Below are 27070 nucleotides of genomic sequence, written 5' to 3' on the forward strand. Positions count from 1 at the left end.
AGCACCCAGTCTCTGCCTTTCTCTTCACACGGTACTTTCTCCTGTGTGCATATCTCTGAGTCTGTATTTCCCCTTTTTATAAAGACATCGAGTCATACTGAACTAGGGCCCACCCTAATGATCTCATTTTTCACTTATTTCTATAATGACTCTATCTCTGAGTAAGGCCACATTCTGAGGTACTGGAGTTAAGACTCCAAAATATCTTTTATGGCAGGGACACAATTCAACTCATAAGGGACAGGAGACTTGTCTTAGTTTTATCTTTTAAATTAGAATACAAGTAACTTAGGCTGGATATCATTTTTCAAAGAACTCAGATTGTCTCAAAAGATGGATGGATTTTATAGACAAAGTGCACACTTTACAACAGTGGTTGGAATTGATATTAAATGTGGTACAAAACACAATTTTGTTAAATTTCATGTCAGTGTATGATTTCATTAGAAAGATTCTCAAAGCAGAGGACATGGTTTGGGAATTACTTTCCCGGAGTTTAGCTTTTCCAATGTGCAGGACTATCTAAGTATTTCCTAAGAAGGGGGTGAAGGGAGAAGGAAAAAAAAAAAATCACATGTTGCCCCCTCCATGCACACACACTCTCCTGTCACAAGCAGAAAAGTGATTCCTGATATATGCATGTTTTTAATCATAAGCTAAAGATTTTCCTAATTGAAGAGTGATATGACATATAAATTGAGCATAATTTGTACCCCACAACCTTTTTCAAGAACAAGTCTTTGTGAAGGAGGAAGGGTGTGAGTAGAAAGGGTCAGCAGGAGGGTGTTTTGGGGGGAATAGGATTTTTCTGTTTCCTGATGGTGGTGGTGACTACATGAGTCCATATATGAGTTGAAATTCATAGAACTATACACTGAAAAAAGTCAATTTTACCATATGGTAATTTTTAAAAGAATACTGGCATTTAGTGTCTATTTTTCAACCATCTTAGGTGACCTCAGTATTAATTCCATTTTTTTCAAATAAGAAAAGTGGCAGCTCAACATTAGATAACATGCTCAGGATTATATACCTTAAGTGGAGGATCTCAGGTTGACCCACATTTGGCTGGCTCCAAAACATCTACTCCCTTCCACTGTCCAACAATGGCACCAAAAACACTACTGCATTACTTAATTTGAGTATTCTGTTCCCTCTCAGAATTGCAAAGCCTTGATCGAGAGTAAAAGCTATAGTCAGAGGGAACACACCCACAGACATGAGACTCCATACAGAGCACAGAACAAAACACGGAAATCCATCCCACTTACACAGCATGGTTTCTTGGGTACACACTCTCCTGGGGCAGAGGGCCAACAACAGTCAATTGTGTCAACTGTCAACTCCAGTCAACATGTGTCAACTGCCAAGCATCTCATCTCTGACTGCTAGTATAGCTCTACTCTACATAAAAATAACAGCCATGTGCCTTCTCAGTACCCCCCCCTCCTTATTTAGGAAAAGAGAAGGAAGAAATTCACCAGAGCTGGGAAACATAAAACATGCATTCTATCATTTTCCATTTTGCTCAAATGGGATTCCGTTTAGACACTTAAGGAAACAGGGCATTGAGTTGACCAACCTGGACATACTGCTGTACTGAATTCTAGGATATGTCTTTAGAAATTTCCCAGGACTCTTCATTTGATGGCCCCTGTCACTCACCACCCCAGCAAACAATGAAACCTAGGATAAAGTGACAGCCACTTTCCCCACATTTTCTGCACACCAAACAAAAGGCCACAAAGACACCCAGAAGCCAGCCTCCTTAAGCAGTGATCACTCATTTATGACCAATGGCTCAATACTGTCACCTAATAACTAAAGGAAGAGTCAGTGCAAGGTCATCTACTAAGTAACAGCAAACTATACGGACTTTTCTTGAAAAAGGTTAAGACATGCTCGTTCTTGGGAGACTCTAATTTTATGCAAATTGCTGGTCTTGTTTTCATTTTTTTCTTCAGGCTCACATGCACGCATATTTATATATACACATCCACAACTACTTACTTCTTCAATAAGAAACTCCAATTACCTTCTTACAGTTACCACAACAGAGACAACAATGACTAAGAGTTGTATTTCACCGTCATGATTTACAGCAAAGTCTGTACATGTCTTTTAATTTCATCCCCTAAATTCTCCCAGGCAAGGGCAACAAATTGATCTGTATATCCATCCACTGTAATTCCAAGTAGAATGTCCTGCAGTGGTAGACACATGAAACATCTACTGAACTGAAAAAGTGAGGGAAAAGAAAATGCGCAACTTAGAACAAAAATGTAGGCTTTTTGGCTTACAAAACCCTTTATATTTGACCATTGCCACATAATTTTGAGCTATAACAGCTGCCAAAAGTCTAATAAGTTAGAAAGCAAATTCTTTTCTTAAACTACAGGAAATTGCCACTTCTGCAGATCAAAAATTACTGGATATCAGCGATTTCATATAGTTCAACCTAACAATACAACCAATAGCCCAAAGGTGGGAAATCTGGATCTATCCTAACATGCCTTACTTATCAAAATATTAATATACAAAGGATAGGATCACAAGACACATACCTCATGAATTCATGTGTTTTATAAATATTTTCTCTTGAACTATAAATTGCCTCTTAATTTTCTTAACAGAACTTTTGAAGACCAAAAGTTTTTCATTTTAAGTCCTATACTGTATGACAAAATTTTTTATATAGTTTCTATGCTTTAAGAAAATATATTTGCCTATTCAAAGGTTACAGAGAGTTTCTCCTATGCTTCCTTTGTAATATTTTATAGTCTTAGCTCTTACATTTAGATCTAAGACTCATTTCAAGTTGATTTGTGCCTTTGGTACAAGGTACAGGTTGAGGTTCATTTTTATAAATACAGATATCTAATTGTTCCAACACTATTTGTTAAAAATAGTATCCTTCCCTCATTGAATTACTCCTGCACCTTTGCAAAAAATCAATTAACCCATTATATATATATATAATACATACATATACATACATCCAGTCTGTTCTACTGACCAATTTATCTATCCTTATAGTAATACCACACTGTCCTGATTATTGTAGCTTCAAAGGAAGTCTTGAAATCAGGTAGTATAAATCCCTCAACTTAGAATGTGTGTGTGTATGTGTGTGTGCATGCTCATTCAGTCATGTCTGACTTTTTGAGATCCCCATTGACTGCAGCCCACCAGGCTTCTCTGTCCATGTTATTTTCCAGACAAGAACTGGAACAGGTTGCTGTTTCCTACTTCAGGGGATCTTCCTGAACCAGGGATGGGATCGAACCTACATCTATTGTGGCTCCTGCATCACAGGTAGATTCTTTCCCACTGAGCCACCTCGGAAGCCTTCAAATTAAAATATCTATTCTTATATAATTTAATAACTGATTGATTCTGCAGGGGACAATTCGCCCCCAACGGACACAACGTAAGTCCTCCGGTTGATGCTGTTGCTCACATCTCCCCATCTTTTACCACACATACCATAAGCATCAAAGACATTCATCTACTTCCTGCTTAGATACAGCACAAAGAATTCCTACTCATTTGACCTTACCCACAACTGGCCTCACCTAGGTTGTTACCACTCATGCTCTTGTGCCACCAGCCATGATCCCCTAGACTCTTGGTCTCTACTCCTTAAATTTCTCCAGACCACATTACCAAAAGGTTGCTAACCTCTGTGTTGACCAGATGACTCCTACCACTTTGGGTGGCCCCAGAGAATGATTTCTTTGGGGTGCTGTGACCTAGTTCATTCTGAGTTTGGACATTACCCCTAAGCAACTATAACCACAAATGAATAATTGAATGAACAGATATTTCCACCTGCAAGCCAACTAAGCCTGTTGCCAAGGACCAAGAGAGCTGTTTAGGGCATGACAACAGGGGCACTGCTCACGCTGCCTGCAGCGGGATTGTGCAAGAATACGGCCCTGCCCTGATTCTGTTCCTCCCTCTCCCGCCCAGACTCACACAGTAGTGACATAACATCTTCATATTAAATATTACAGAGTAAAAATATGTTCAATGTTCCCTGGCCCAAATTCATATCCTAATTTATGTTGACTTAGGTGTATTTCAGACATGTCCAAATGCAGAAGACCTCAAATAACTTGTGAAAGCTCTTTTTACATTTCTTTCCCCTAAAATGTTCAAACATATTTATGTTGTCTTTTTTTTTTTTTTTAACAGTGTCAGACTTTATATTTTTGGGCTCCAAAATCACTGCAGATGGTGACTGCAGCCATGAAATTAAAAGACGCTTCCTCCTTGGAAGAAAAGTTATGACCAACCTAGATAGCATATTCAAGAGCAGAGACATTACTTTGCCAACAAAGGTCCGTCTAGTCAAGGCTATGGTTTTTCCAGTGGTCATGTATGGATGTGAGAGTTGGACTGTGAAGAAAGCTGAGTGCCAAAGAATTGATGCTTTTGAACTGTGGTGTTGAAGACTCTTGAGAGCCCCTTGGACTGCAAGGAGATCCAACCAGTCCATTCTGAAGGAGATCAGCCCTGGGATTTCTTTGGAGAGAATGATGCTGAAGCTGAAACTCCAGTACTGTGGCCACCTCATGCAAAGAGTTGACTCATTGGAAAAGACTCTTATAGAACTATAATCGGCATAAAGTTATCTATTCCCTTCCTGTAATGTGTACAGCTATCTATCCAATACTTTTGAAATTTATTTTATCATGAATTTTCCCAGTTGCATCCCAAGATGAAACTCACTTATATGCTCTAGGCTCTGTTTAAAGAAAAGCAATAATAAAATGAAGGAGGGAGGGAGAGAAGGGAAGAAAAACAGGAACTGAGATGAAATATCCTAAAGTTATTACATAGCACTGAATTTTTCTCATCTTAGAGATACTTGAGATTTCTTTTAGCCTTATGTGTGAATTAAGATCCCCTGGAGAAGGAAATGGCTACCAATTCCAGTATTCTTATCTGGAGAATTCTATGAATAGAGGAGCCTGGGCGGGCTTCAGTCCGTGGGGTTGCAAACAGTCTGACATGACTGAATAACAGGAACTACTAAAAAGGGTATCTAGTTTCCAAACAAATCAATTGAGAGTCTACCTAGGTTTAAAAAAAAAGTTTCAAAAAATGAGAGGTTTAGAAACTGTTTCTTAGCTCTTCTTGAAGAAACTAAACTCAAAAAGCAAAACTGAAACCTCCTAGGACTTCCCTGGTGGTACAATATATAAGAATCTACCTACCAATGCAGGGGATCTGGGGTCAATCCCTGGTCTGGGAAGATTCCACATGCCGAGGGGCAACTAAGCCTGTGTGTCACAACTACCGAGCCCGTGCTCGAGAGCTCGGGAGCCACGACTGCTGAGCCTGCGTGCTGCAACTTCTGAAGCCTGTGCACCTAGAACCTGTGTTCTGTAACAAGAGAAGCCACCACAAGGAGAAGCTGGTGCAGCACAGTGAGGAGCAGACCTTGCTGACGGCAACTACAGAAAGCCTGCATGCAGCAAGGAAGACCTAGTGCAATCAAACATAAATATAAAAATGGAAAACTCCTGGATATAATGATTACAAATATGCAGGGAGACAAACAGGTAGAAGCTGGTGAAGGCACGGATTACTAGTTACCTTAACTCAGAAGGACTGCTAGCCCAACCAGGGCCATGGCCCAGGAAAGCCCTGCAAGGGAGAATCACGCCAAAAAGCAACAAATGACACCTGATATCAATTACTCTCTGGACGCCTTCTCTTCATTTTAGAAAATGTCTGTTGAGTACAATTTAAAATCACTCAAGTGTCAAATCTTAGGCTGTTCCAGGTGAGTTAACTGAGACTTCTCTGAAATTCCTAGTAACTACATATTATAAAAATTGAGTCTGGGATAAGGCAAAATGGAATAGAAAAAAAAGTGTGTGTATGTACATATATAATATATATATATACATATATAACTAAGTCACTTTTTTGTACACCAGAAACACAACATTGTAAACCAACTCTGTATCAAGTTAAAAAACTGAGTCACACTATTAAACCATACATCCCTGAGTGGCTCAGACTGTAAGGAGTCTGCTTGCAATGCCAGAGACCTGGGTTTGATCCCTGGGTCAGGAAGATCCCCAGGAGAAGGAAATGGCAACCCACTCCAATATTCTTGCCTGGAGAATCCCCATGGACACAGGAGCCTAGCAGGCTACAGTCCATGGGGTCGCAAAGAGTCAGACACCATTGAGTGAGAAGACTTTCACTTTCATTAAACCATACAGCCCCTTAATCAACTACTTTTTGTTCCCCAAATTGACATTCAGTACCTTAGAAACTTCGAAGAAAAGCTATGACAAACCTAGACAGCATATTAAAAAGCAAAAACATCACATTCCTAATAAAGGTCTATACTCAAAGCTATGGTTTTTCCAGTAGGTATGCATGGATGTGAGAGTTAGGTCATAAAGAAAGCTAAGGCCAAAGAACTGATGCTTTCAAACTGTGGTGCTGGAGAAGATTCTTGAGTGTCTGCTGGACAACAGATCAAACCAGTCAATCCAAAAGGAAATCAGCCCTGAATATTCATTAGAAGGATTGATGCTGAAGCTCCAATACTTTGGCCACCTGATGTGAAGAGCCAACTTATTGAAAAAGACCCTGATGCTGTGAAAGACTGAGGGCCTGAGGAGAAGGGGGCAACAGAGGATGAGATGGTTGGATGGCATTACCAACTCAATGGACATGAGTTTGGGCAAACTCGATGAGATAGTGAAGGACAGGAGAACTTGGTGTGCTGCAGTTCATGGAGTGGAAAAGAGTCAGACATAACTTAGCCACTGAACAATGAACAATCTTAGAAAAACTAAATTTTCACAGTCTAAAAAGGACAGAAAGGTCAGAAACCTGGTTATTATAGGAGAGTTGTGTGCTCTTAGTTTATTGGGGAAGTCAGGATGAAGAGGGACCACTCCCATGGCAGAGCTGGCATGCTCCATGACCCCCCACCACCTTTCTCCCTCTGCACAGGAAGTACCAATCATGCCAGCCTCAAAAGGAGGAGAAAGGATGACACTCCAATGCTGGGTCTCCCTGGACTGGGCTGGGCAGCTTGAGGAGAGCTTTACTCCCTGCTGAAGTGGCTTTATTATGCTCTTTTTCAAAGCAGGAATAGAGAGATTCAGGGAACCTGGCACTTTCCTACCTGATCATTGTTTTTTAGAAGATAAAACTCGGGCATTTAAATGGGGATTTAGAAGAGGGTTCTATGGTTATCTAGTAAAGACCACTCTTAGAGCTGGGAAAAAGGAAAAGTGATCCTAAATGACCCCAGGTTGATTTACTCTTTCTCTAGTCTCTGACTTAGTGTCACAGGGAATGCTTCATTTATTTTTTGAGGAAGACAGAATTGTCTGGATGTGATGGAAAATGTTCATTACGTAACGTGGATTGCTCTGATCTTCTGAACCACCCAAATAAGCAATTACCTTGAGGAATCCCCAAATAAAACCACAGTATGAATTCATGAATCAAGAAAGTGCAGCTAATTTGCATAATGAGGCTTTAGAGAATGAGGAAATATATATCTGATACAATTCTAAAAGTATAATCCCATCATTTACTGAGCAAAAACAGAGGAGAGCGAGCAAAATGGCTTTGTATGATCTACTTTTAGCATACAGTTCAGCTACACAAAATATAGTCACAATATTTCCTATACTACTAAGACACATCAGTATAATAGAGAAGGGAAAAGAAAACAGGACTCAGATGGAAGGAAACCAGACAATAAAGCAGATGGATTGAGCTCAAGTCCACGCTAGCGCAGAATGCAATTAAACAAAGGCTAATTAAACAAAGAATATGGTTTTATTAAAATCACAATGGTTAATAGCCTAGGTAGACCCGCTAAATTCTTCACCATAAAAACTGTCCCAGGTTTACAGCCCAAATTAAAAATGTAATCTCACACTACCAGAAGTATGCCTTTAAACTGTTTCTAAGATAGCAAAGAAAATAAATGTTCCAAAAATAGCATCAAAATAAAAGGAGGTACATTAGGTTCCTTATATGCATTGCACATAAAATTTTTTTAAGTAATCAATGTCTCTACTTTTTAATTATTATTTCAATCCCAGGATTTGAAAAGCAAAGTACTATTACAAAAGAATGGGCTAATGATAATTCAAAAATTATGGATTACTGCATTTTTTTAGCTAACAGGTTAAAAGCCCAGAGATTTGATTGATGATCTTTGAGAAGAAAAAAAAAAAGGAGGGGGCTTCTTGGTGGCTCAGATGGTAAAGGATCTGCCTGCAATGCAGGAGACTCGGGTTTGATCCCTGGGTCGGGAAGATCCCCTGGAGAAGGAAATGGCAACCCACTCCAATATTTTTGCCTGGAGAATTCCATGGACAGAGGAGCCTGGCGGGCTACAGTCCATGGGCTCTCAAAGACTTTAACACAACTGAGCAACTATCACTTTCACTAGAAGAGAAAAAGACCATCTGTGATTTTCTTTGTTCACAACGTGCCTTTCCTACCACCTGTAAGTGGAATTCTAGTTTCCCCATGACCTGCTCTGTTGGGCTGAGTCTCTTTCTCCACTGAATCCTCAGGACACTGGGTCTAGACTCATTTTACAATGCATCACGGTGGTGCCCAAGCCTCATCTCCTTTCTGGACCGAGGTCCTGGAGGACAGGCTCTGAGGGTGATTCCTGCTAGATGTCCCCTGGTGCCCTGCCCTTGCTGGGAAGCCCAAGCGACCTCCTGCTGAATGAATGCAGGATTAAGTGAATGCGTATCGTCACAAATGTCTACCTGGCAGGCGCTATCCCATTTCTCTACATTGCATGAGCACTGTGTTGTTTCTTTTGGTTAACAATATAGACAAACTGAATTAAGCGATGTTTCCTGCAAAGATTTTTTTTTTTAATTTAGTATGAGCTAAAACTGTGATGAACCACTGAGACCAGAGTAGCCTCAAAATTATCCAACTGACTATACTGTGGAACTCTGATGAATCCACGGGAGCCAACCCTTGGTAGAGGTGCACTTCCACAGGCAGCCACAGACCTTGGAGTCTCATCTGCTTCGTGCTCAGTCATGTCTGACTCTGTGACCCCATGGACCGCAGCCCACCAGGCTCCTCTGTCCGTGGGATTCTCCAGGCAAGAATACTGGAATGGGTTGCCATCTCCTTCTCCAGGGGATTTTCCCAACCCGGCGATCGAACCTGTGCCTCCTGCACTGGCAGGCGGATTCCGTACCACTGAGCCATGAGGGAAGTCCCAATCTGGAGCCACTGTTAATTATTTAGACATTTGCCTCCTGTCCTCCCACCAACGACCATCTTAGGGCTGACAGTACGGCTCACCTAACCACGGTGAAATACAGGGTAGACCCTTTCTAATTGATTCTAGATGAGCCAGGCCTGACACCTGGGTCTGGGAGACTCCACTTTCATTAAGTAGATAGTACGTTCACTATAGAAAGAAGTTATGAGTGACTAAAGGGCTAATGTGACCACCAGCTTCCACTTACAGTCATCATTCCCCCATGTATGAAGTGTAAACAGTACCTCTGATAGCTTACTCAGATCCTAAAACAATCTTTGCCAGAGGAGGGGACGAGAGGGGGAAAGAGTATAAACGAATTCCCTGCTGTGTTCCATGTTTTTTTAATCCTCTCTGATTGCACTGAGAGTCTAGAGAAAATTAACTGGGAGAAAAGATCATGAGCATGTTAATAACTCCAGTTTATTGTTTAATTATTATTAGGTTGAAAAGTAGTTAAGGCCTAACCCACTCCTACACAGAGCATAAAGATCTTCCTGAGGCTCGCTGCCTTGAAGAACTGAAAGAGGCTGCGGCTCAGAGGAAGAAGGGGCAGGGAGAGAATTGCTTTAGAGACACAGAGACCAACAAGGGGTGTGCCAGCCCCCTGCTGGGTCATTAGCCTGACCCACAGCTGTTAACTCCACAGGGGGTGCTCTGCCACTATCCCCAAATCCCACCCTACTGTGGACCAATTTGATAATGAAGAAACAAAGCGCCAACAAAAGCAACCAACAGAATAGGACGGCCAAAAAAAAAAAAAATCATCCTGCAGCAAACAGATCTCTTCAATGGATTTGCTTTGACCCCTTCTTTTACAAGCAACCCCACTGAAAATAAGCTAGAACAAAGAAGATTCGTTATGCACAGCCATAAAGATCTCCAGGGCACACCACATCCATAATTCATGATGCAAACCCAGCGCCTTCAGCATCGTTTATCCTTTCAATATTTTAAAGTGGTGAAAGGTTGCTGGATATTTATAAAGTCGCTGATTCTTACAGGATCCTTCCAAATTGAGGAACAAATGGGGAACTTTATTCTTCTGCAAATGACATTACTTACAAACCTAAGACTATAAATCTACTAGAATTCACTTGGTATCCATCATAGGAGGGTGACTAGACAGCCCTCGTAAACCAATTAAGCCAGCAGGTAGCGTACACATACCAGTTCTGTTGAAATTAATCGTCTCAAATAGCTTCTGCTTTCTCTTTTAAAAATGAACGCCCCAGCTTTCTTCTTATTACAGTTAAAATCCACCCCACCCAATACAACCAGATCAAAGAGACATGCTTTCCTCCTCATAGACTGTAAAAGTGAGGCCCAGAGAGCTACTTAGCTTGCTCAAGATCTCCCAGCCAAGCAGAGAAGCCCTCATTAACGTCCTGGCCTGTTTCCTTCATTCCCAGAGACCCACCTGAGAGCCTGTATCACATAACACAGAGTCTGAATAACCTCAAGCGTGATCCCCTGACTCTAGTCCCGCTCCATTCAAGTCCATCTTCCATGCCGCTGCCCTGAGTGGTCTTACAAAAACTAAACTGACACTTCACCTGTTTGACCCTTCAATACGTCCTTCTCATCCTAGGAGGGGGAAAAATCAAATCAAAATATTTCAGCTTTCTATCAAGCTGCCAAAAATTCTGCCAAGAAGTTTAGCTAATCCGGTAGACAGGCCAAAAAATATTGGCATGCCAAGTACACTGATAAGTAAAAGAGCTGACTCCTCTTCCCCATTCTGACTCCACCGCACTTTAATGGACCTGGTGGTTTGCACAAAGTCCCCTGTCATCACCTCCACTCAGCTAGAGACCTGCTCCCATCCATCCAACCCTACCCACAAGCCCCTCCCATCCTCAAGCCCCTCCTGGCCCCTGAAGTCTTTTTATCCCAGTATTTATCGCAGCACTGCAACTGCCCATTTACTGCATGCGCCACTTTCCTAAACCACTGCTTCTTCACCCTGGGCTTCCCATCACCTGCCTTATCGTCATGGCAGAGTCCCCGTTAGTGCATAGAGTCTGACACTGCAGAGTTAGACACACATCTTTCACATACGTTATTTCATTTTTCCATTCAACCAACTGCCTGTTTTTGGCAGGTGGGCCCTGCCACGTACTGGGTGCACTTGGCCACATTCTTCGGCAACCCCCCCTTCCCGACCCTTGTGCCTCGGTGTCCCTCCCTGTAAACAGGGATCACCAGTTAACATTTACTGAGCATTCACTACATGGTAGAAACTACCCTGGATCCTTGTCGTGCATGAGGTCATTTAATCCTCACAACATCTGAGGCAGCTGAGCAAATGCTTAGGAAGTGTCAGAGTTATTTTTTCTCATTCACAGATGAAGAAACTGAGGTTCAGGGTGGCTTCCCCGAGGTACGGGCTTCTTTCCTCCCTAAACCACTGGCTTTAAAAGGTAAAAGACACAGGCCTCTTTTTTCTCTGATGCTGGTATAGCTTAACACAAGGAAGCTGCATGGCAATATGCATATCTAGCTGTGGCTAAAGGGACATTCTTCCAATGTCACCCTCCAGCAGAAGCTATTTAGACTCCTTGGGATAAAGATCTGTTCCGTTAGAGAAATTAGCTAAGTCGGTGGAGGAGGAAGTAGAAAGGCATTTGAAGTAGCACACACCCAGATTTCAAGCATTATCAAGTCATCAGCACGATGTGAGTGCCTGCACCCTTAGAAGGCAAGAGAGCGTGTTTGCCACATGCATGTGAACAAAGCTACCGACACGCCACCAGATTCTTGAAAAGCAAATATTTGTCTACAGCCAGAGAACCAGGATTCTTTTCTAACAAAGAACAATGTACAGCATTCTAATTCCAGACTCTTCCTCCTGCTTTACAGTGGGCTCTGATTTCAATGGAGACTTCCCCCCACGAATAAATGTGTCTTGAGTCCCAGATGGCACAATGAATCAGAAGATTTATGGACTGTAAAAAGGGATGACACGAGTGGTCCAACCTTCTTGGAACACCTGGGGCTGTGTATGCAGCAGCTTTTCAGTTCCTGGAGACTGTCACCTATCTTGCCAGCTCCACAAGAGAATTTAACAGCCCTGGTAATCGACAAGACGCGACCATCCCTGCTATTTGGATGAGCTTTGAATGCTGTGCCCCATCGCACAGACAAAGCTCAGATGCTTCAACAGTTTTCAAGAAGCGGGTGAGAGGCAAACACAGACTCTGTGGGGCTACCGGAACACCTGATCCAAAAGCCCCAAAGGCAAATTCTTGAAATGACCAAACAGAACACTAGGGAATTCTCCTCCTCCCTATACCAAGGGAATAAAGATGGAAACAAGGCATGGGAGGATGCACATTACAGTATACAGTAACCAGAGGGCCAGCACGTGTGTTCTTCCTGAGAAGGAGAAAAGGCATATGTAGTGGCAGAGGCTTAATAAAAGAAATGAATTTGAAAGAACACCTGCCCCAAGCTAAAGCAGGGCACAACCAGGGCCGTGCCAGTCACTAGCCATCTGGGGGTGAGTGGTGTCAGCAGAGGGGACACACGCATCCTCCTATGGGGCCTGGCATATCATTTTTTTGTTTCCGTAACCTGGACACAAAATGGCCCAGCTCTCAGCAGACCAGTGAGCTGTGTGGGGGCATCACAGTGTTCTAGAAAATTTCATATCTCACTTTTTGGCTCTTCCCCAAGTGATTCATAAACTTCAGTCCGTGGGGTTGCAAAGTGTTAACACGACTGAGCGACTGAACAAGTGATTCATAATCAAACAAGCCCCCTAAATCAAAGACACCCCAGCTATGCCATGTTGATGTGCAGCTAAGGTGAGCCAAGGTCATCGCAGTGAATACATACGCTTCAGTGAGAAAATGTGGCTTCCTTTTCCCCACCATGCTGTCTGTACTGAATCAGACATTTCCTGTAAGAGGGAGGATTTTTAAGACCAAACGCTTCAATGAACGCTGTGTACAATCTCTTTTCCCCAAGAACCTGACTGGTGATGATTTTGTTTGCTTTAAGCAAAACATACAACTAAATAGCTTTTAAACACATAAGCCACTCTACCAGAATTTAATTGTTTACTGTTTTCCCACATCAAACACATTTTAGTGGTCTGGGTTAGACCCATTCTTTATTCATGACACACACAAACAGTTTGGATAATCTCTTAAATTTTGGACCCCTACTAGTCCCAGGACAAAATATCCAGGCACATCTCTGGATAACACACCAAGCTGAGGGCAAGAAAATACAATGGTATGGAACTCTGGGGCTAGTTACAGGGCACAAGTGAAAACTGCTCCGCGGGCCTAGGTGCACTGGCCTTTAGACGGTAGCTGGGGTAGAAAAGTAGAAGCAATGTTTTGAGCCAATAAGATATGGTTTATTATCCATTATTTTTCATTAACATCCCCCATCGATGCAGCACTATTCTTGCTGCCACTGTCTTATTTTGATCAGTGGTATATTTATCTGTAGACATGCAAGATTTGTAATTATTGCAATGTCTAAACATTACATCACATTATAATGGATGAATTAAGCTGGTAAATGCGTAATTACATTGCAAACAATGGTATTCCAATAGGCATCACAGAAGCCAATTAAAAAGATTACCCTCATTTTAAATCACAGAGTTAAGTTTTTATAATTCCCCAGCCCCCAAGTCCCACCATGAGACTGAGAGATTTGTCTTTTTCTAATTGCATCTCGACAGTGTCCTGAGCACAAAGAGGGATCACCACCCCTGAAGGAAATAAAATTGAGCCAAAATTCTGGAAAGGAAGAACTTAGTTTAAAAACTATAAAATAATCTCAAAAGAATCAAAGGTCTGTCAATATATTGGAGAAGGAAATGGCAACCCACTCCAGTGTTCTTGCCTGGAGGATCCCAGGGATGGGGGAGCCTGGTGGGCTGCCGTCTGTGGGGTCGCACAGAGTTGGACACGACTGAAGCGACTTAGCAAACAGTACATCCATTGCTAGAACGTTATGTATACATACACACACAAACACACATAAGCACAATAGGTTTGTAATTGCCCATATGGAAACATGTCCAAAATATATTTTAAGTGGCCAAAAGCAAGGTGCAGAACAATGAATACAGTATGATCTCTTTCAGGTTAAAATATACGCAAATACATGTTTTATCTTCCTTGAAAGCAGTAACTAGAAACAGTTTAAAGATAAGAAAGGGGGCTGAGAGGGCCTTTTGCTGTTGAATAGGTCATCCGTCTGCAGGTATTACTTTTTTATTGGAAGTAGAGGTTATATAAGAGAATTATGGTTCACTGTGTGGTCCCTCCTATTAATTCTCTGTATTTAGAAAAATAATAATGGTATTTCACTTAATCACAAAAGTGAAAGTGAAATCGCTCAGTCGTGTCCAACTCTTTGGGACCCCATGGACTGTAGCCCACCAGGCTCCTCCAACCATGGAATTTTCCAGGCAAGAATACTAGAGTGGATTGCCATTTCCTTCTCCAGGGGATCTTCCTGACCCAGGGATCGAACCAGGGTCTCCTGCATTGCAGGCAGATGCTTTACCGTCTGAGCCACCAGGGAAGCCCTTAATCACAAAGGAAGTCATCAATTCATTGTATTAAATTTTTTAAAGATGGAAAAGGCAAACAAGCCAGAAAACAAGACCTTAAGTACAATGGGCTTTAGGGCAGGCCACCCCAAAACACCCCACAGTGACATATAATTTTGAATTAAAGTTACTTAAGAGACAGCCAATGCAAGGACACTCTGACCCTCCTCTGTCCTTCCTGAAAGTAGGATATAAATCTCCCAGGTGAAAGGTGCCCACCTGTATCAGGAGGTAGAGACATTCTGATCACCGGAGATAGGGAACTCAGGGTAAAGAAGATATATAAACAAACTCTACTTAGTTTCATCATGAATTAGTACCAAAGCCGAAGCTTGTCTTGTCAGTTCTTCACAAATTTGTTTCCTTGTCTAAAAAATATAGAAACAGCCAGCTTTGGTTACCTCTTGGATTCCATATCTATAAGATCTCTGTCCTTATGAAATTAAATTTGTTTTTTTCCTATTAATCTGCCATGTGTCAATTTAACTATTAGACCAGTCAAAGCAACCAAGATGAGTAGAGGGAAATGTTCCCCTCCCTGACAATTTGATAGACAAAAGGTTACCATCCTTCATATATAGAGTTAATATAAACTGAAATCTGTGATTATAAGAAATCACTGTGATTTTAAAAAAAAATATCAATTATCAATAAGATGATCCCAAAAGGCATGATCAGACAATCCACAAAGAAAGCAACACAATAGGCAACATTCATTTAAGAAAATAAGCATGTTCCCTAATTAAAAATCTGGTATATCAGTGATATACTGCCTCCCATTCATTGTTAGTGTATTTTTAAGATGATGCCCAATGCTGAGGAAATGCAGTGAAATCAATCTAGCATCCCATGCAGGCAGCACAGTATTTCCCAAATGAAAAGCAACATAGCATGTATCAAACATTAGACATTCTTTGCCTTTGACTCATTGAGTTTGCTTCTACAATTACTGCCCAAATAAGAGCCTTTATAAAGAAGTACAGTCATCACAGAATTACTCATAACAACAAAACTTGAAACTACTAAAGTGTTTAATGGTTAAATAAACAAAGGTAAAAATCTCCTTGATGTACTATTATGCAAGCATTTATAATTACCATGTAGCTACTAATAATATGAAACCATACTCATGGTAGCCTAGGTTAAGAAAATTGTTATTTACACAATATGATTATCACAATTATCACTAGATATTTTAATGGGCTTCCTTGGTGGCTCAGATGGTAAAGAATCCGCCTGCAATGTGGGAGACCTGGGTTCAATCCCTGGGCTGGGAAGATCCCCTGGAGGAGGGCATGACAAATCACTCCAGTGTTCTTGCCTGGAGACTCTCCATGGACAGAGGAGCCTGGCAGGCTACAGTCCATGAGGTTGCATAGAGTCGGACACAACTGGGCGACTAAGCGCAGCACAGACATTTTAATAAACCTAAAGGGAAAAAGATGAAAATAAATAGAGCAAAATGTGTAATTATGTTAGATACCAACATGACTATATTTTTTCCTCTTCACACTTCAAGATTGTAAATATTTTAATAAGAAAAATGCATTTTGAAAAGAGCATGAATATAAATCACACTGTACTATGCTATGAAAAAGAGGAGTTTTATCCATAAGCTGATCTAATTTCCAAGTAGATCTTTAGGATTTCCAAGTAGATCTTTTTGGAATAATGGTAGAAACAGCAGAAGCTAATACCAATGGGATTCCTGCCACAAGTCAAGTGTCATTCAAAGCATTTGACTTGTATTAACTCAATTTGCACGGTCAGCCTGTGAGACAGAAACTATTATGACACCCAAATCACACAGCTACCAAGTGGTGGACCGAGGATTTGAACCCAGCAGAATCTCAAGAGTCCTTACAAATAACTGACATAATACATCCATTTTAAAATGCAACACAAAATTCCAAGGGTTTCAAGTCAAGATATTAAGAAAATATAAACAAAATTAAAAGTTTTTTTAACATCTTGCACTTCTTAGGATTTCAATTAAAATGTAACTAAGTGTATTTTGATAAATTGAGAGGCACAGGGAGACACACTCCAATGGGGATATGAAGAAAGGTGCAAAAAAAATGCCATCACAGAGTGATAAGTGAAATCCGAACAAATGAAGGGCATAAAATATGCTACTCCATCAGTGCAAAATTATTTTTAAAGATGGTATTTTCAGTCAGTCTGCAGTGTCACAAGAAAGCCTGAAATAAAGACAGGAAACAGTCCACAATAAAATGTTAATTGTGTTACAGCCAAATTCGCCTTTATCGCAAGATCTGTTATGGTAAGATTTCAAGTCAGGAAAATCGGTGTTCTGGATACATTCCTAGGGATCACAGAGGCATGTGGCCATCTGGCTGGGGGAACATCCAACGTCTGTGTTCTCTCTGGACTCAGGCACGGAGAAAGGGGCCAGGGGCACGCCTAACTGGGGATCACACAGGACAGGTGCTCTGTCAGCCTGACAGTGACTATGAGTCTGAGCAAATCATCTGAAACTACTCTTAGTCCTCCGAGCCATAAATCCCCTCCATGGTCTCAACAGAGCCCTGTTGGATGGACAAGGAATGAGCTAGGGCTGCCACTGCTAATTCGCTTCAGTCGTGTCCGACTCTGTGCGACCCCATAGACGGCAGCCCACCAGGCTCCCCCGTCCCTGGGATTCTCCAGGCAAGAACACTGGAGTGGGTTGCCATTTCCTTCTCCAAGGCAATTCTCCCAGGCAACCTCACTTTCACTTTTCACTTTCAGTGAAAAGTGAAAGTGAGGTTGCTCAGTCGTGTCTGACTCTTCGTAACCCCATGGACTGCAGCCTACCAGGCTTCTCCGTCCATGGGATTTTCCAGGCAAGAGTACTGGAGTGGGTTGCCACTGCCTTCTCCACGAGCTAGGGCAGTGCTCCCGAAACTCTAGTTCCTGGGCCAGCAGTGGCCAGTGGCAAACTCTGACCAGGCCATAAATAAAACTTAACAGCAAGAAGCCTCTTCTTTATGACAACTGCTAACTGCTTTTGGGCACACACACCCGCCCCAAGGCATTGCCTGCTAATCTATCTGAATGCCCTCCACCTTTTTAAGAGCCTTTCTAATTTAAAATACCCTTTCCCACTTCTCCACGGCTGACTGGGATGGGAAATCTTGCACTGAGCTGCAGTGCAGCCCTTTTAGGAACCCCTCTGAGACCGCACCTGTCCCCAGAGCCTGACCATGACCTCTGCTAACCTCGGTGCGGCAGGTCTATGCCTTATCGGACCCCAAATGTCCACCACTGAGACTGTGGCCAGCATGCAGTAACACAGAATGGACATTTAGGAAAGAAGAGGACAGAGGTGAGTCTGTGGGTCCTGGGGGGCAGTGGGTAACCCAACCTCGAGGAGCAGGGCAGGACAGTGGGTTGAAGCAGAGGTCGAGGCTGAAATCCCAGAGTGTTCTGATTCTAGGGAACCCAACTCTGTGAACCTCAATTTCTCCCCCTGAAAGTCAGGACAATGATAATACCAACCCTCTAGAGCTGCTGGAAAAATTCAATGACATCACCCATAAGAAGTACTTCGCATGGTCTCTAGAACATAAGAGGAGCTCAAGAGTGTTACTGACTCTCATATTTTCTCCCAACCCTGTAGCCCCAGAGTGACTGATGTGATGATTAATATAACCACGACCTCTATGCCATGAAAAATAAGAATCCCTTGGAAACAACAGAGGAGTCAAACAACTGTACCTAAGAGAAATATTATGTTTTTATTTTATATTTTCCTTCCCCATTAGCTTTTTTAAACTTGTTCGTTTCAAAAAAAAAAAAAGGGAAGTAAAGAAAAGAAAGGGAGGCTTGTTCTGCTACCCTCAAGTTCACTGCTACTGTTAAGACAGTACTAATACAGTGTCAAGATCACATGCTTCATTTCGGAAGTGGAGAAGATCTAGGAATGTTAATTCTTTAAATTCTGTCAACATTTAATAGCCTAAGAGTAGAAAACCACCCCAACAAAGCATTCCTTACCAAAGACATCTCCAAGCAGCAGCCATAGATTTATAACATGACAGTATCCAACTTAATTTAGACCGTCTTTGGAGGCGGTTCCATGCAGTCTTTGGGGTTCAGAAATCACTGCTGATGTCATCTTGTCTCAGAACAGATGCAAATCCACAAATGACTCTGAGAAATGTAAACGATTCCTGAAAAGGGGGCATTTTTCCCTCCTCAAAAAAGCTGATTCGTTTTGGAAGTTTTGAGAAATCCTCAGATACAATGCCTTTTCGTTTTTCAGCATCCTCTCAAGATTGTCTGAGATTTCTTGCAAACAAGTGACCTGAACTATAAACAACTGCAAAGAATGACTATGTCAAGCAAATTCAAAATTATACCCAAGTTATTCTCCATATGACATTTCCTTCGAGAAAATAAAAAGCCAGTGTTGTTTAGTCGTTCCTCAAACATGCGATGAAATTTCTTCATATATGATCAGATTCCACATGTACAAAAGTCAACAATTACACCAACTGAAATCCCATCTTGATTCCTCATGACCAAGGCCAGGTATTTTTTTATTCTAAAAATCCTAATTTGGCACAAGACATCCATATACAGCAGGTACCCAACAGTGATTGATGACAGCATCCAGCTCATAAATTTATGATACACTTGTCTGTCTTTGGTAACGACCTAATTTTGAATTAATGTAATTCCCATCCCCTTAACCCTCATATATGCCTACAGCCTTGCCAATCCTGCCAGAGCCCTACTCAAAATCTATGTGGGGGAAAAGCACCGTCCAGAAGACAGTGATTACACAGTACTTATGTGTGCTTCTCTCCTGCATGTCCTTGGTGTGCCCGTCCCCCGTTAAATCACACAGGCACAAAACAGACCAGAAGGTTTCTCTAGCATCAACACTAAGGAAGAGGACTCTCAAGGCAGCCGTGCTAAAAGATGTCCATCAGTGTGGCATCTCAAGGCCCAGCTTAATCCCTTCTCAAGTCCTGCCTTAGAAAGACAGTTGCCACAAAGAGCCTGGCAAAAGAATGCCAGACCATTCACCCCAGGAAGGAAGTTACCAACCTCATCGGCTCCTTCCTTCCAGAAACATCTGCCTTACAGTTGTGGCTGCAAGGCACTGTGAATGCACTAAATACCAGGGAACTGTTCACTCAAAAACAGTTTATCTCAAATGGTATAGGTGCTCTTATTTGCAAAACAGAAATAGACAGATGTAGAGAACAAACATATGGACACCAAGGGGAGAATGAGGGGTGGGGTGGGGTGGGGTGGCATGAATTGGGATTGATATATATATACTATTGATACTGTGCATGAAATAGATAACTAATGAGAACCTAGCACAGAGAACTCTACTCAGCTCTGTGGTGACCTAAACGAGAAAGAAATCCAAAAAAGACAGGATATATGTATATGTATAGCTGATTTACTTTGCTGTTAGCAGAAACTAACACATTTAAGGCAACTATACGCCAATAAAAATTAATTTTAAAAATAAAATGGAATATAAGCTATTAAAAAAAATTGTTCATCTCAAGCCTCATTCTAGATGCAAATGGGCACTGTTGTTCATGGTGTCCAGATATTATTGATGTGGCCATGCTGAGACATAGGTTTTGCTGTCATCACAGTAATTTTATTGCAGAGGTGACAGGGAGACCTGTGACCTGTTTTGCTAGGTTCATGAGTGAAAGCTGGATGGAACAAAACTTTTCAGTATTAGAAAAGATGAAGGAACAATCTACCTTAGATCATTTGCCAAAACAGCAAGGTACTTCCTACAACTTCCAGGGCCCTAAAGTAAATTGCATAAAGAAACTGGACCCCAAAGATTACAGATGGAGAATTTTGCAAGCAATTCCATGTTCAAGTGGAGATCAAACAAGCCCAACTCAAAAGAAGTGTGGGTGGACTAAAAGCTTTTGTTATCTTAGCAAAAGCTCTCTTAAAAGGGTTATCTTGAAGACGATGACCCATACATCGAGGAACCAAGGTGATGGGCAGTAGAAGGAATCATGTCAATTCTTTAAATACTTTGAATATTCTTTAAAAGTATTTAAACACTTTAAATACTTTTGCTGGGGTTACTCATGATTTTTTTAAAAAATAAAAACTATATTGTTTTTAAAAATGGTTAATATCACGTATGTGAATTTCACCTCAATAAGAAGAAGAAGGAAGAACAACAGGACTGGACTCAGGAAGCCAGCCCACCCAAAAAAGCAGAAAGACAGGCAAGAGCAGTCTTGATACAACTTAACACAACTTCCTTTCTCCTTCTCGACCTTCTCCCACCCACCCTTGTGCGCAGATTTGCAAAAGCAAAGGAAACAGCTGGTACAGCCCGGGTGCCTAGGACTGCCAGTCCAGAGCAGGAAGTTCCTTCCTGAGGTGGTAAACCAGGCTCCAGGCTTGCAAAGCCCATACAAACCTCTGCGCGATCTCACCAGGACCCGAGGGCCTCTCCCCTGCTCCTGTGCTCCCCGCTCCGGCTTTCTTTCTCCTTCTGTATTCTCTACTTTTTTGTAAACAGACAGCTAAAGAGAAAGAAGTTTGTGAATGGCTTTTCACTAATTTACCCTTGGAGAAACAAGCCATCATTATTTGCATCTAAGAGATTAGGTTAAGGAAGGACAAATGAGAAAATGTTTTCTTGCTTTCAGAGCCAAATATAAAAATAACTTTATAAGTTTTCTCCTCCCTTTCCACAAATAAGTCAGCCCTGCTGGCAATGGTGTCTGGGAGTCGTTACCATAGCCTGTATGTAGCATGTGGGAACCAGCGCTGCCTTTGTTACAGCCAGCAACTCTTCCATGGTCTCCTCTGAACTTAAACCAGCAAGAACGCTGGAAGGAGCTTCTGGAAATCAACAACACTCCGAAGAAGGCAAAACAGCAGGTACCCACGGCAAACCCCTTCTTTCCTGCATCACCACCATCACACCTTCATTCATTCTCCTTACCATTTATACTTTCCCACATCTACAGGACAATGTCACGGGAGGGTCAGGGGCTAGTTAGAAAGGAAGAGCTATGATACTGGAGGGAGGGAAGCACCTACTGCCTCAAAGAGAGTGACTGCAAGATCAGGTGGTAGAAACTTTCTGAGGCCAACGTCCACGCTTCTGTCACTTCCGCATCCTGATAAGCTGCCCCTTGACTGCTCTTCCACCATCTCTGTAAGAATCAGGAGGATGGACACAGAGGGCAAGGACTGATGTGCCAGAAAAATCCCAAGGGAAAACTATACGTGCTTCTGAAAGTACACACTTTGAGAAAAAGAACATCACAAGCAATCTACAAAAAGCACTTGGCCGAGGAACCAATTAAGAAACACTAGAATTTCTTGAGTTTTTGAAAAATAACCAATCTGCTTTGAGTCCTTTCTACCTGCCCAGCCCCATGACAGGTACCACCTGGGGAGCAGTGTGCCATCACATGAACCATTAGAAAAGTGAGGGTATAACCACAGAACAAACTGCCATGCTGTACACAGAGAGGGCCTTGACGGCTTGACAAAACATGTCATTCACAGTCATAGAGAACGAATATATGGATATCAAGGGGGAAAGGTGGGGAGGAAGGAACTGGGAGACTGGGATGGACATATATACACTATGATACTGTGTATAAAATAGATAACTAATGAGAACCTACACTATAGCACAGGGAACTCTACTTAATGTACCGTGGTGACCCGAATGGGAAAGAAATCCTAATGGGAGGGGATATATGTGTATGCACAGTTGATTCACTTTGTTGTACAGTAGAAATATAACATTTTAAAGCAATATACTTCAGTAAAAAGTAATTAAAAAAAAAAAAAAAGACAGGTCATCATATATATTTGGAGGATATCTGAGATGCCTGTCAATCACTCTGGGTTCCCGAGGCCATACGGTCTTGAGGCATAAGCCAGGACGGGAGGGTCAGCTTCATGAGTGCTGGAGCAGGACTGGAGAAGGCAGCCAAAATGGGGTCTCCCAGCCCTCCCCTCTAAAGTGAAGGTAGCCAGCTCGAGAGGACGGGAAACCCAACAGCAACCAGCACTGGTTTTTGCAATCAGAGCAGCTGAACCAGGGGGAACAGAGGCCTGGCTGAGCCTGCCCCAGGCAGAGCCTGAAACACAAACCACCCTCCTCTCCAGCCCTGGGCTCAGGCAGGCCACGGCTGCAGCAGACAAGAGAGGGCAAGAGATGAGGCCAGCACTGGTCCCCTGCTTTAAAATAAAAAACACTCCCTGATGGGTGGATGGTCAGATCCTTAACTAAAACTTCCATGGAGAGAAGCAAGTTAGTAGGTGAAATCAACCAGAAATGCTCACTCCAATATCAGCAACCACCCTCCCCCCACCCTCACCCTCACATTCCCTACCCCCAGTACATGGAGCAGAAGCCCCTCACTTCCTCCAGATGCTGGAAAACAACTACTTTCCCAGACAGTCTCCCGCCTGATGCTCAAAACGACCCTGTTAAATAGACCCTATACATTTTCTAGGTGTCCAGATAAAGTGAATGAGTAAGAACTAAAATAGGTAAGGTTTGGGACATGTACACACTGCTGTATTTAAAATGGATAACCAGCAAGGACCTAGCGTAGAGCACAGGGAACTCTGCTCAATGTTATGTGGCAGCCTGGAGGGGAGGGGAGTTGGGGGAGAATGGATACATGTATATGTATGGCTGAGTCCCTTTGCTGTTCACCTGAAACCATCACAACATTGTTAATTGGCTATAGCCCAATACAAAATAAGTTTAAATAAAACAGGTTGGATTTCCTGGGGAATAAGATGAACAGGTGGTAGAGGATGCACAAAACATCTGTTAACAAATTAAAAAATACTTTCTCTAGGCACTTCTAAACTGCTTGTGCAGAGATGGACTTGAGAGTTGATTCTAGAATTTGAAGGAGAGGCCTCAAATATTTAAAATAATTTGAACACTCCAATGGCCTTTCAAGTCTTTGAATTCTGTTATGCAGGGAGTTTCTTTCTTCCACTGCAAGATGAAGGTTTTGATTTTTATGTGAAACAAAGTCCAAGAGAGTTCAAAGAGGACTCACCACAAAAATAAAAGCCGAGCGGCATCAATATTAATAATGCCGAACTAAAGAGATATTTAATAACCTTTGTAAAATTAAAAACAATGACTAATTCAATCCAAGCAACTAGGTCATGCTCAAATTCCAGTAAATCTAAAAGTGAGATAGAATAAGGCAAGAATTTTGCTTTGCTTCAGTGGTCAAAGTGAAGGGCCCATTCAAGGGCAAGGTCACAATGAGAACACCAGAGGGACAAGTGTGGGGTTGGGGAGGGACGCTGGGACACAGGACAAAGGGAAATGACCACAAGAGTACCACCTGGGAATCTGACAGAGCATCTGAGTATCAAAGGGAGAAAAAAACTTCTCATAAAGACCAGTCATCTAGCAGACAGCTCAGAAGTTCTTACAGAAGCCACAGAGCCTCTGGCGTGTTTCCTGCTTGGAGAAAACCAGTGAACAAGCTAACCAAAGAGATATTAGGACCTCCACAAACAGCCACAGAACAAGACAAAACTGAGGGCTTCAGAGAGGTACAGTGTGTAAGAAATTAAACAGGGACAAAGGCACTTGACTAGGGAGAGGCAGCAAGGTGCTGGGCCACCAAGTCAATCAAAGGGATCAAATGTATACACGATCATCTACCAGTTCTCTGCCTACCGCTTTGGGTGGCTTTCCAATTATTCTTAAGAACAACCTTGAATAATTTGGAGAGTAGGATACTTCAGGCAAAATCATACGTGGCCCAAGTTCAACTCACCAAGATGCGTTCTTCCAATTGCAAAACACACAGCATGCTTTCAAACGCTGAAATGGATAGCAAAGCACTAGAATCTCACATAGGTAAATATCCCACAAGAAGAAACTTACTCTAGGCCAAGAACATTCCACGGAGTTCCCTCGTTAAAGAGGCTGTCAGGGCTGGCAGTCAAATCAGTATCTGCAGAAGGCAGGTAAGGACTCACACTGACACGCAGGCTGCATCCTGGGCCTCCTTTCAGTTTGCAAAAGCCTCTCGTCACTCAATCATGTATTGCCAATGAAACAAACAGGTGATTTCTCTAACAACGTGATTAGATCTTTTTAACAACAACTTTTAAAAACAAGCAGCCAGGGGACTAAGGACTTTCCAGAATACTGCCATTTCTTTTGTAAATCAAAATAAGAAAAGAGAAATCTAGCATTATGCTTCCCAAGGCCAACTACCCTAGCGCAGCTCAGGCCAGGAAATTCAGTGTCCTATGGACAGAGGCAGAGCAAAAATGGGCTTTTCACACACAAGAAAGAAAAGGTAAGATAATAATGCAACTTTGTTTCTTCTTCATAATATCAAAGGAAACGCTGATTAATTTCCTATTTAATCTTAAGGTCTTGAAGTTGAAAAAACTAAAGAGCCAGTGTTTCTTTCACCATTGCATATAAAATTGTTAGTTTACAAGAGAACTTGACACTGCAATAAAATGTAAAACTAAGTAACCAACTTTTTTAACATCTCTAAAAGCCAAATGACTTCTTAGAGAGAGGAAAGGCTAAGGAGAGAGCTTCCAAAGGTTTCTGCTGAGCTACAATATATTTTAATAAACTAGGGACTTGAGCATATTCTTAAATATATGCATGCCTTCATTAACTGAACACCCAGTGTTAAAATTCTGTTCTTATATCACCTTCTAGCTTTTTATTATTTTAGCTCTTCTAAATCTTTCAGAATTGTGATAAATACTAACAGATGATGGCTATCACAGAAAACGATAAAAGAAGAAAATGCTTTCCCTCCTTGTTTTCTTAATGTAATAAATGTATTATAATCATCCTTTTCCCCACTACTTTACTACAGTACTCTCTGCTATGTTTGGAAGAAATATAGTCCTAAATGAAGCAAAAAAGGTAATTTCTTTTTCTGACCATAAATAAGACAGAAAGGTTTAGTCCATATTATAAAAAAAGCTGATGATTTTTTCCTACTCAGTATTTAAGATATTCTGACAATTTTCAACCATTTAATTGCTTTTTACGTTGAATCCTTTTCCCTACAGATGGATTGTAAACCAGGTGAACCTCCTTTGAAAGACAAAAAGGCAAAACAACAATAGGAGAATGGGGGGGGGGTCCTTTCTGCATCTGGAGGCGAGCTTGTTTGTGGACTTAAAAAATAAAGAGCTGAGGTTAGAAAAAAAATTCAGCCTCATTGTTTACTCTTCAAAGTTCTTGGAATTCCTCTACACAGATCCTTACTTGTTCAATAATTTCTGTCTTTCCCTTTGTTGTTAATAACATCAGTTTTATTAATGTTCCATCTTTGCATTAACAACTGCCTTTACGTAGCTCTTTCAATAATCTGCTCTGTGAATATGTAACCCTTAACCTCCTTCTTCAATTTAGTGGCACAATAAAGAAGTAGTTTGCTTTCATGCATAAAAGACAATGGCAAACATAAAACTGAAGAGGCTACCAAGTCACAAAACTGATGAGACACTAGATAATACAGAGAATGGAGGCTCAACTGACTGGTAACTGGATATGGTAGCTTTTCTCAAGCTGAAGTATTACACTCAGCCTAGATCTAGGGCAACAGGGAGATGCTACCTTCGGAAATATTGGTGTCCAATTCCTTCCCGATACTATCATAAGCAGCATTCAGACTAGAACAAAGATGACTGTGGCATGCAGTCTTCCATTTCATCACCGCCCCAATGTACTCTGGGGGGGACCGAGGGGAGACACTGGCAATGATGCTATCATTGGGTTTGTCCTTAGGACACTTTGAATGTTGTTAACCAAGCCAGCACCACAAAAATCAGAGCTGTTTAGAGAAGAGTTCCAAATAAATGGACCCATTCCCAGACACTTAGTATACCAATTAACCAGACTCACAAAATCCCCCTAGTTTTGGAATTCTTCCACTCACCTAAAACATTAGGGGGGAAAAAAAAAAAGTCTTCTGGAAAACACTCCCCAAAGAGAGGGGAAAAAAAACACAAAACTTGTCAGTTTCTTATCCATTCCATTTTTTACAAAGCACTTCCATAAAGCTCCACTCTCTAACACTTAACCAAAACCAGGCTTCAAGATGTCGGTAAAGCACAAAATTACCAGGAAATACCCCCAAAACTCCCCTTAGAGATTTCAGTAATCTTTCATGCCCCAGAGTGTACTGGGTGAA

At 41.7% G+C, this 27070-nt stretch overlaps 1 protein-coding gene and 1 non-coding gene across 5 annotated transcripts in view; one reads left to right on the forward strand and one right to left on the reverse strand.

The window, feature by feature from the left end:
* MFHAS1 (multifunctional ROCO family signaling regulator 1) overlaps positions 1–27070 on the reverse strand; it is a 112659-nt gene that overhangs the window by 81429 nt on the left and 4160 nt on the right. The window contains exon 2 of one of the 4 annotated variants that reach the window (XM_061404376.1): positions 14300–16304. The exons of the other annotated variants lie outside the window; for them this stretch is intronic. Within the exon in view, the coding sequence (XP_061260360.1) occupies positions 16276–16304 (29 nt within the window). The 3' untranslated portion in view covers positions 14300–16275. Of the gene's footprint in view, positions 1–14299; positions 16305–27070 lie in introns of those variants that run through there. 4 annotated transcript variants of the gene reach the window in all.
* Positions 20409–20543, forward strand: LOC133240177 (small nucleolar RNA SNORA1). The gene has a single exon (XR_009734156.1). It is a non-coding gene; the product is annotated as a small nucleolar RNA SNORA1 (small nucleolar RNA).

The sequence above is a fragment of the Bos javanicus genome, chromosome 27, assembly GCF_032452875.1.
Source record: "Bos javanicus breed banteng chromosome 27, ARS-OSU_banteng_1.0, whole genome shotgun sequence".
Classification (NCBI taxonomy): Eukaryota; Metazoa; Chordata; class Mammalia; order Artiodactyla; family Bovidae; genus Bos; species Bos javanicus.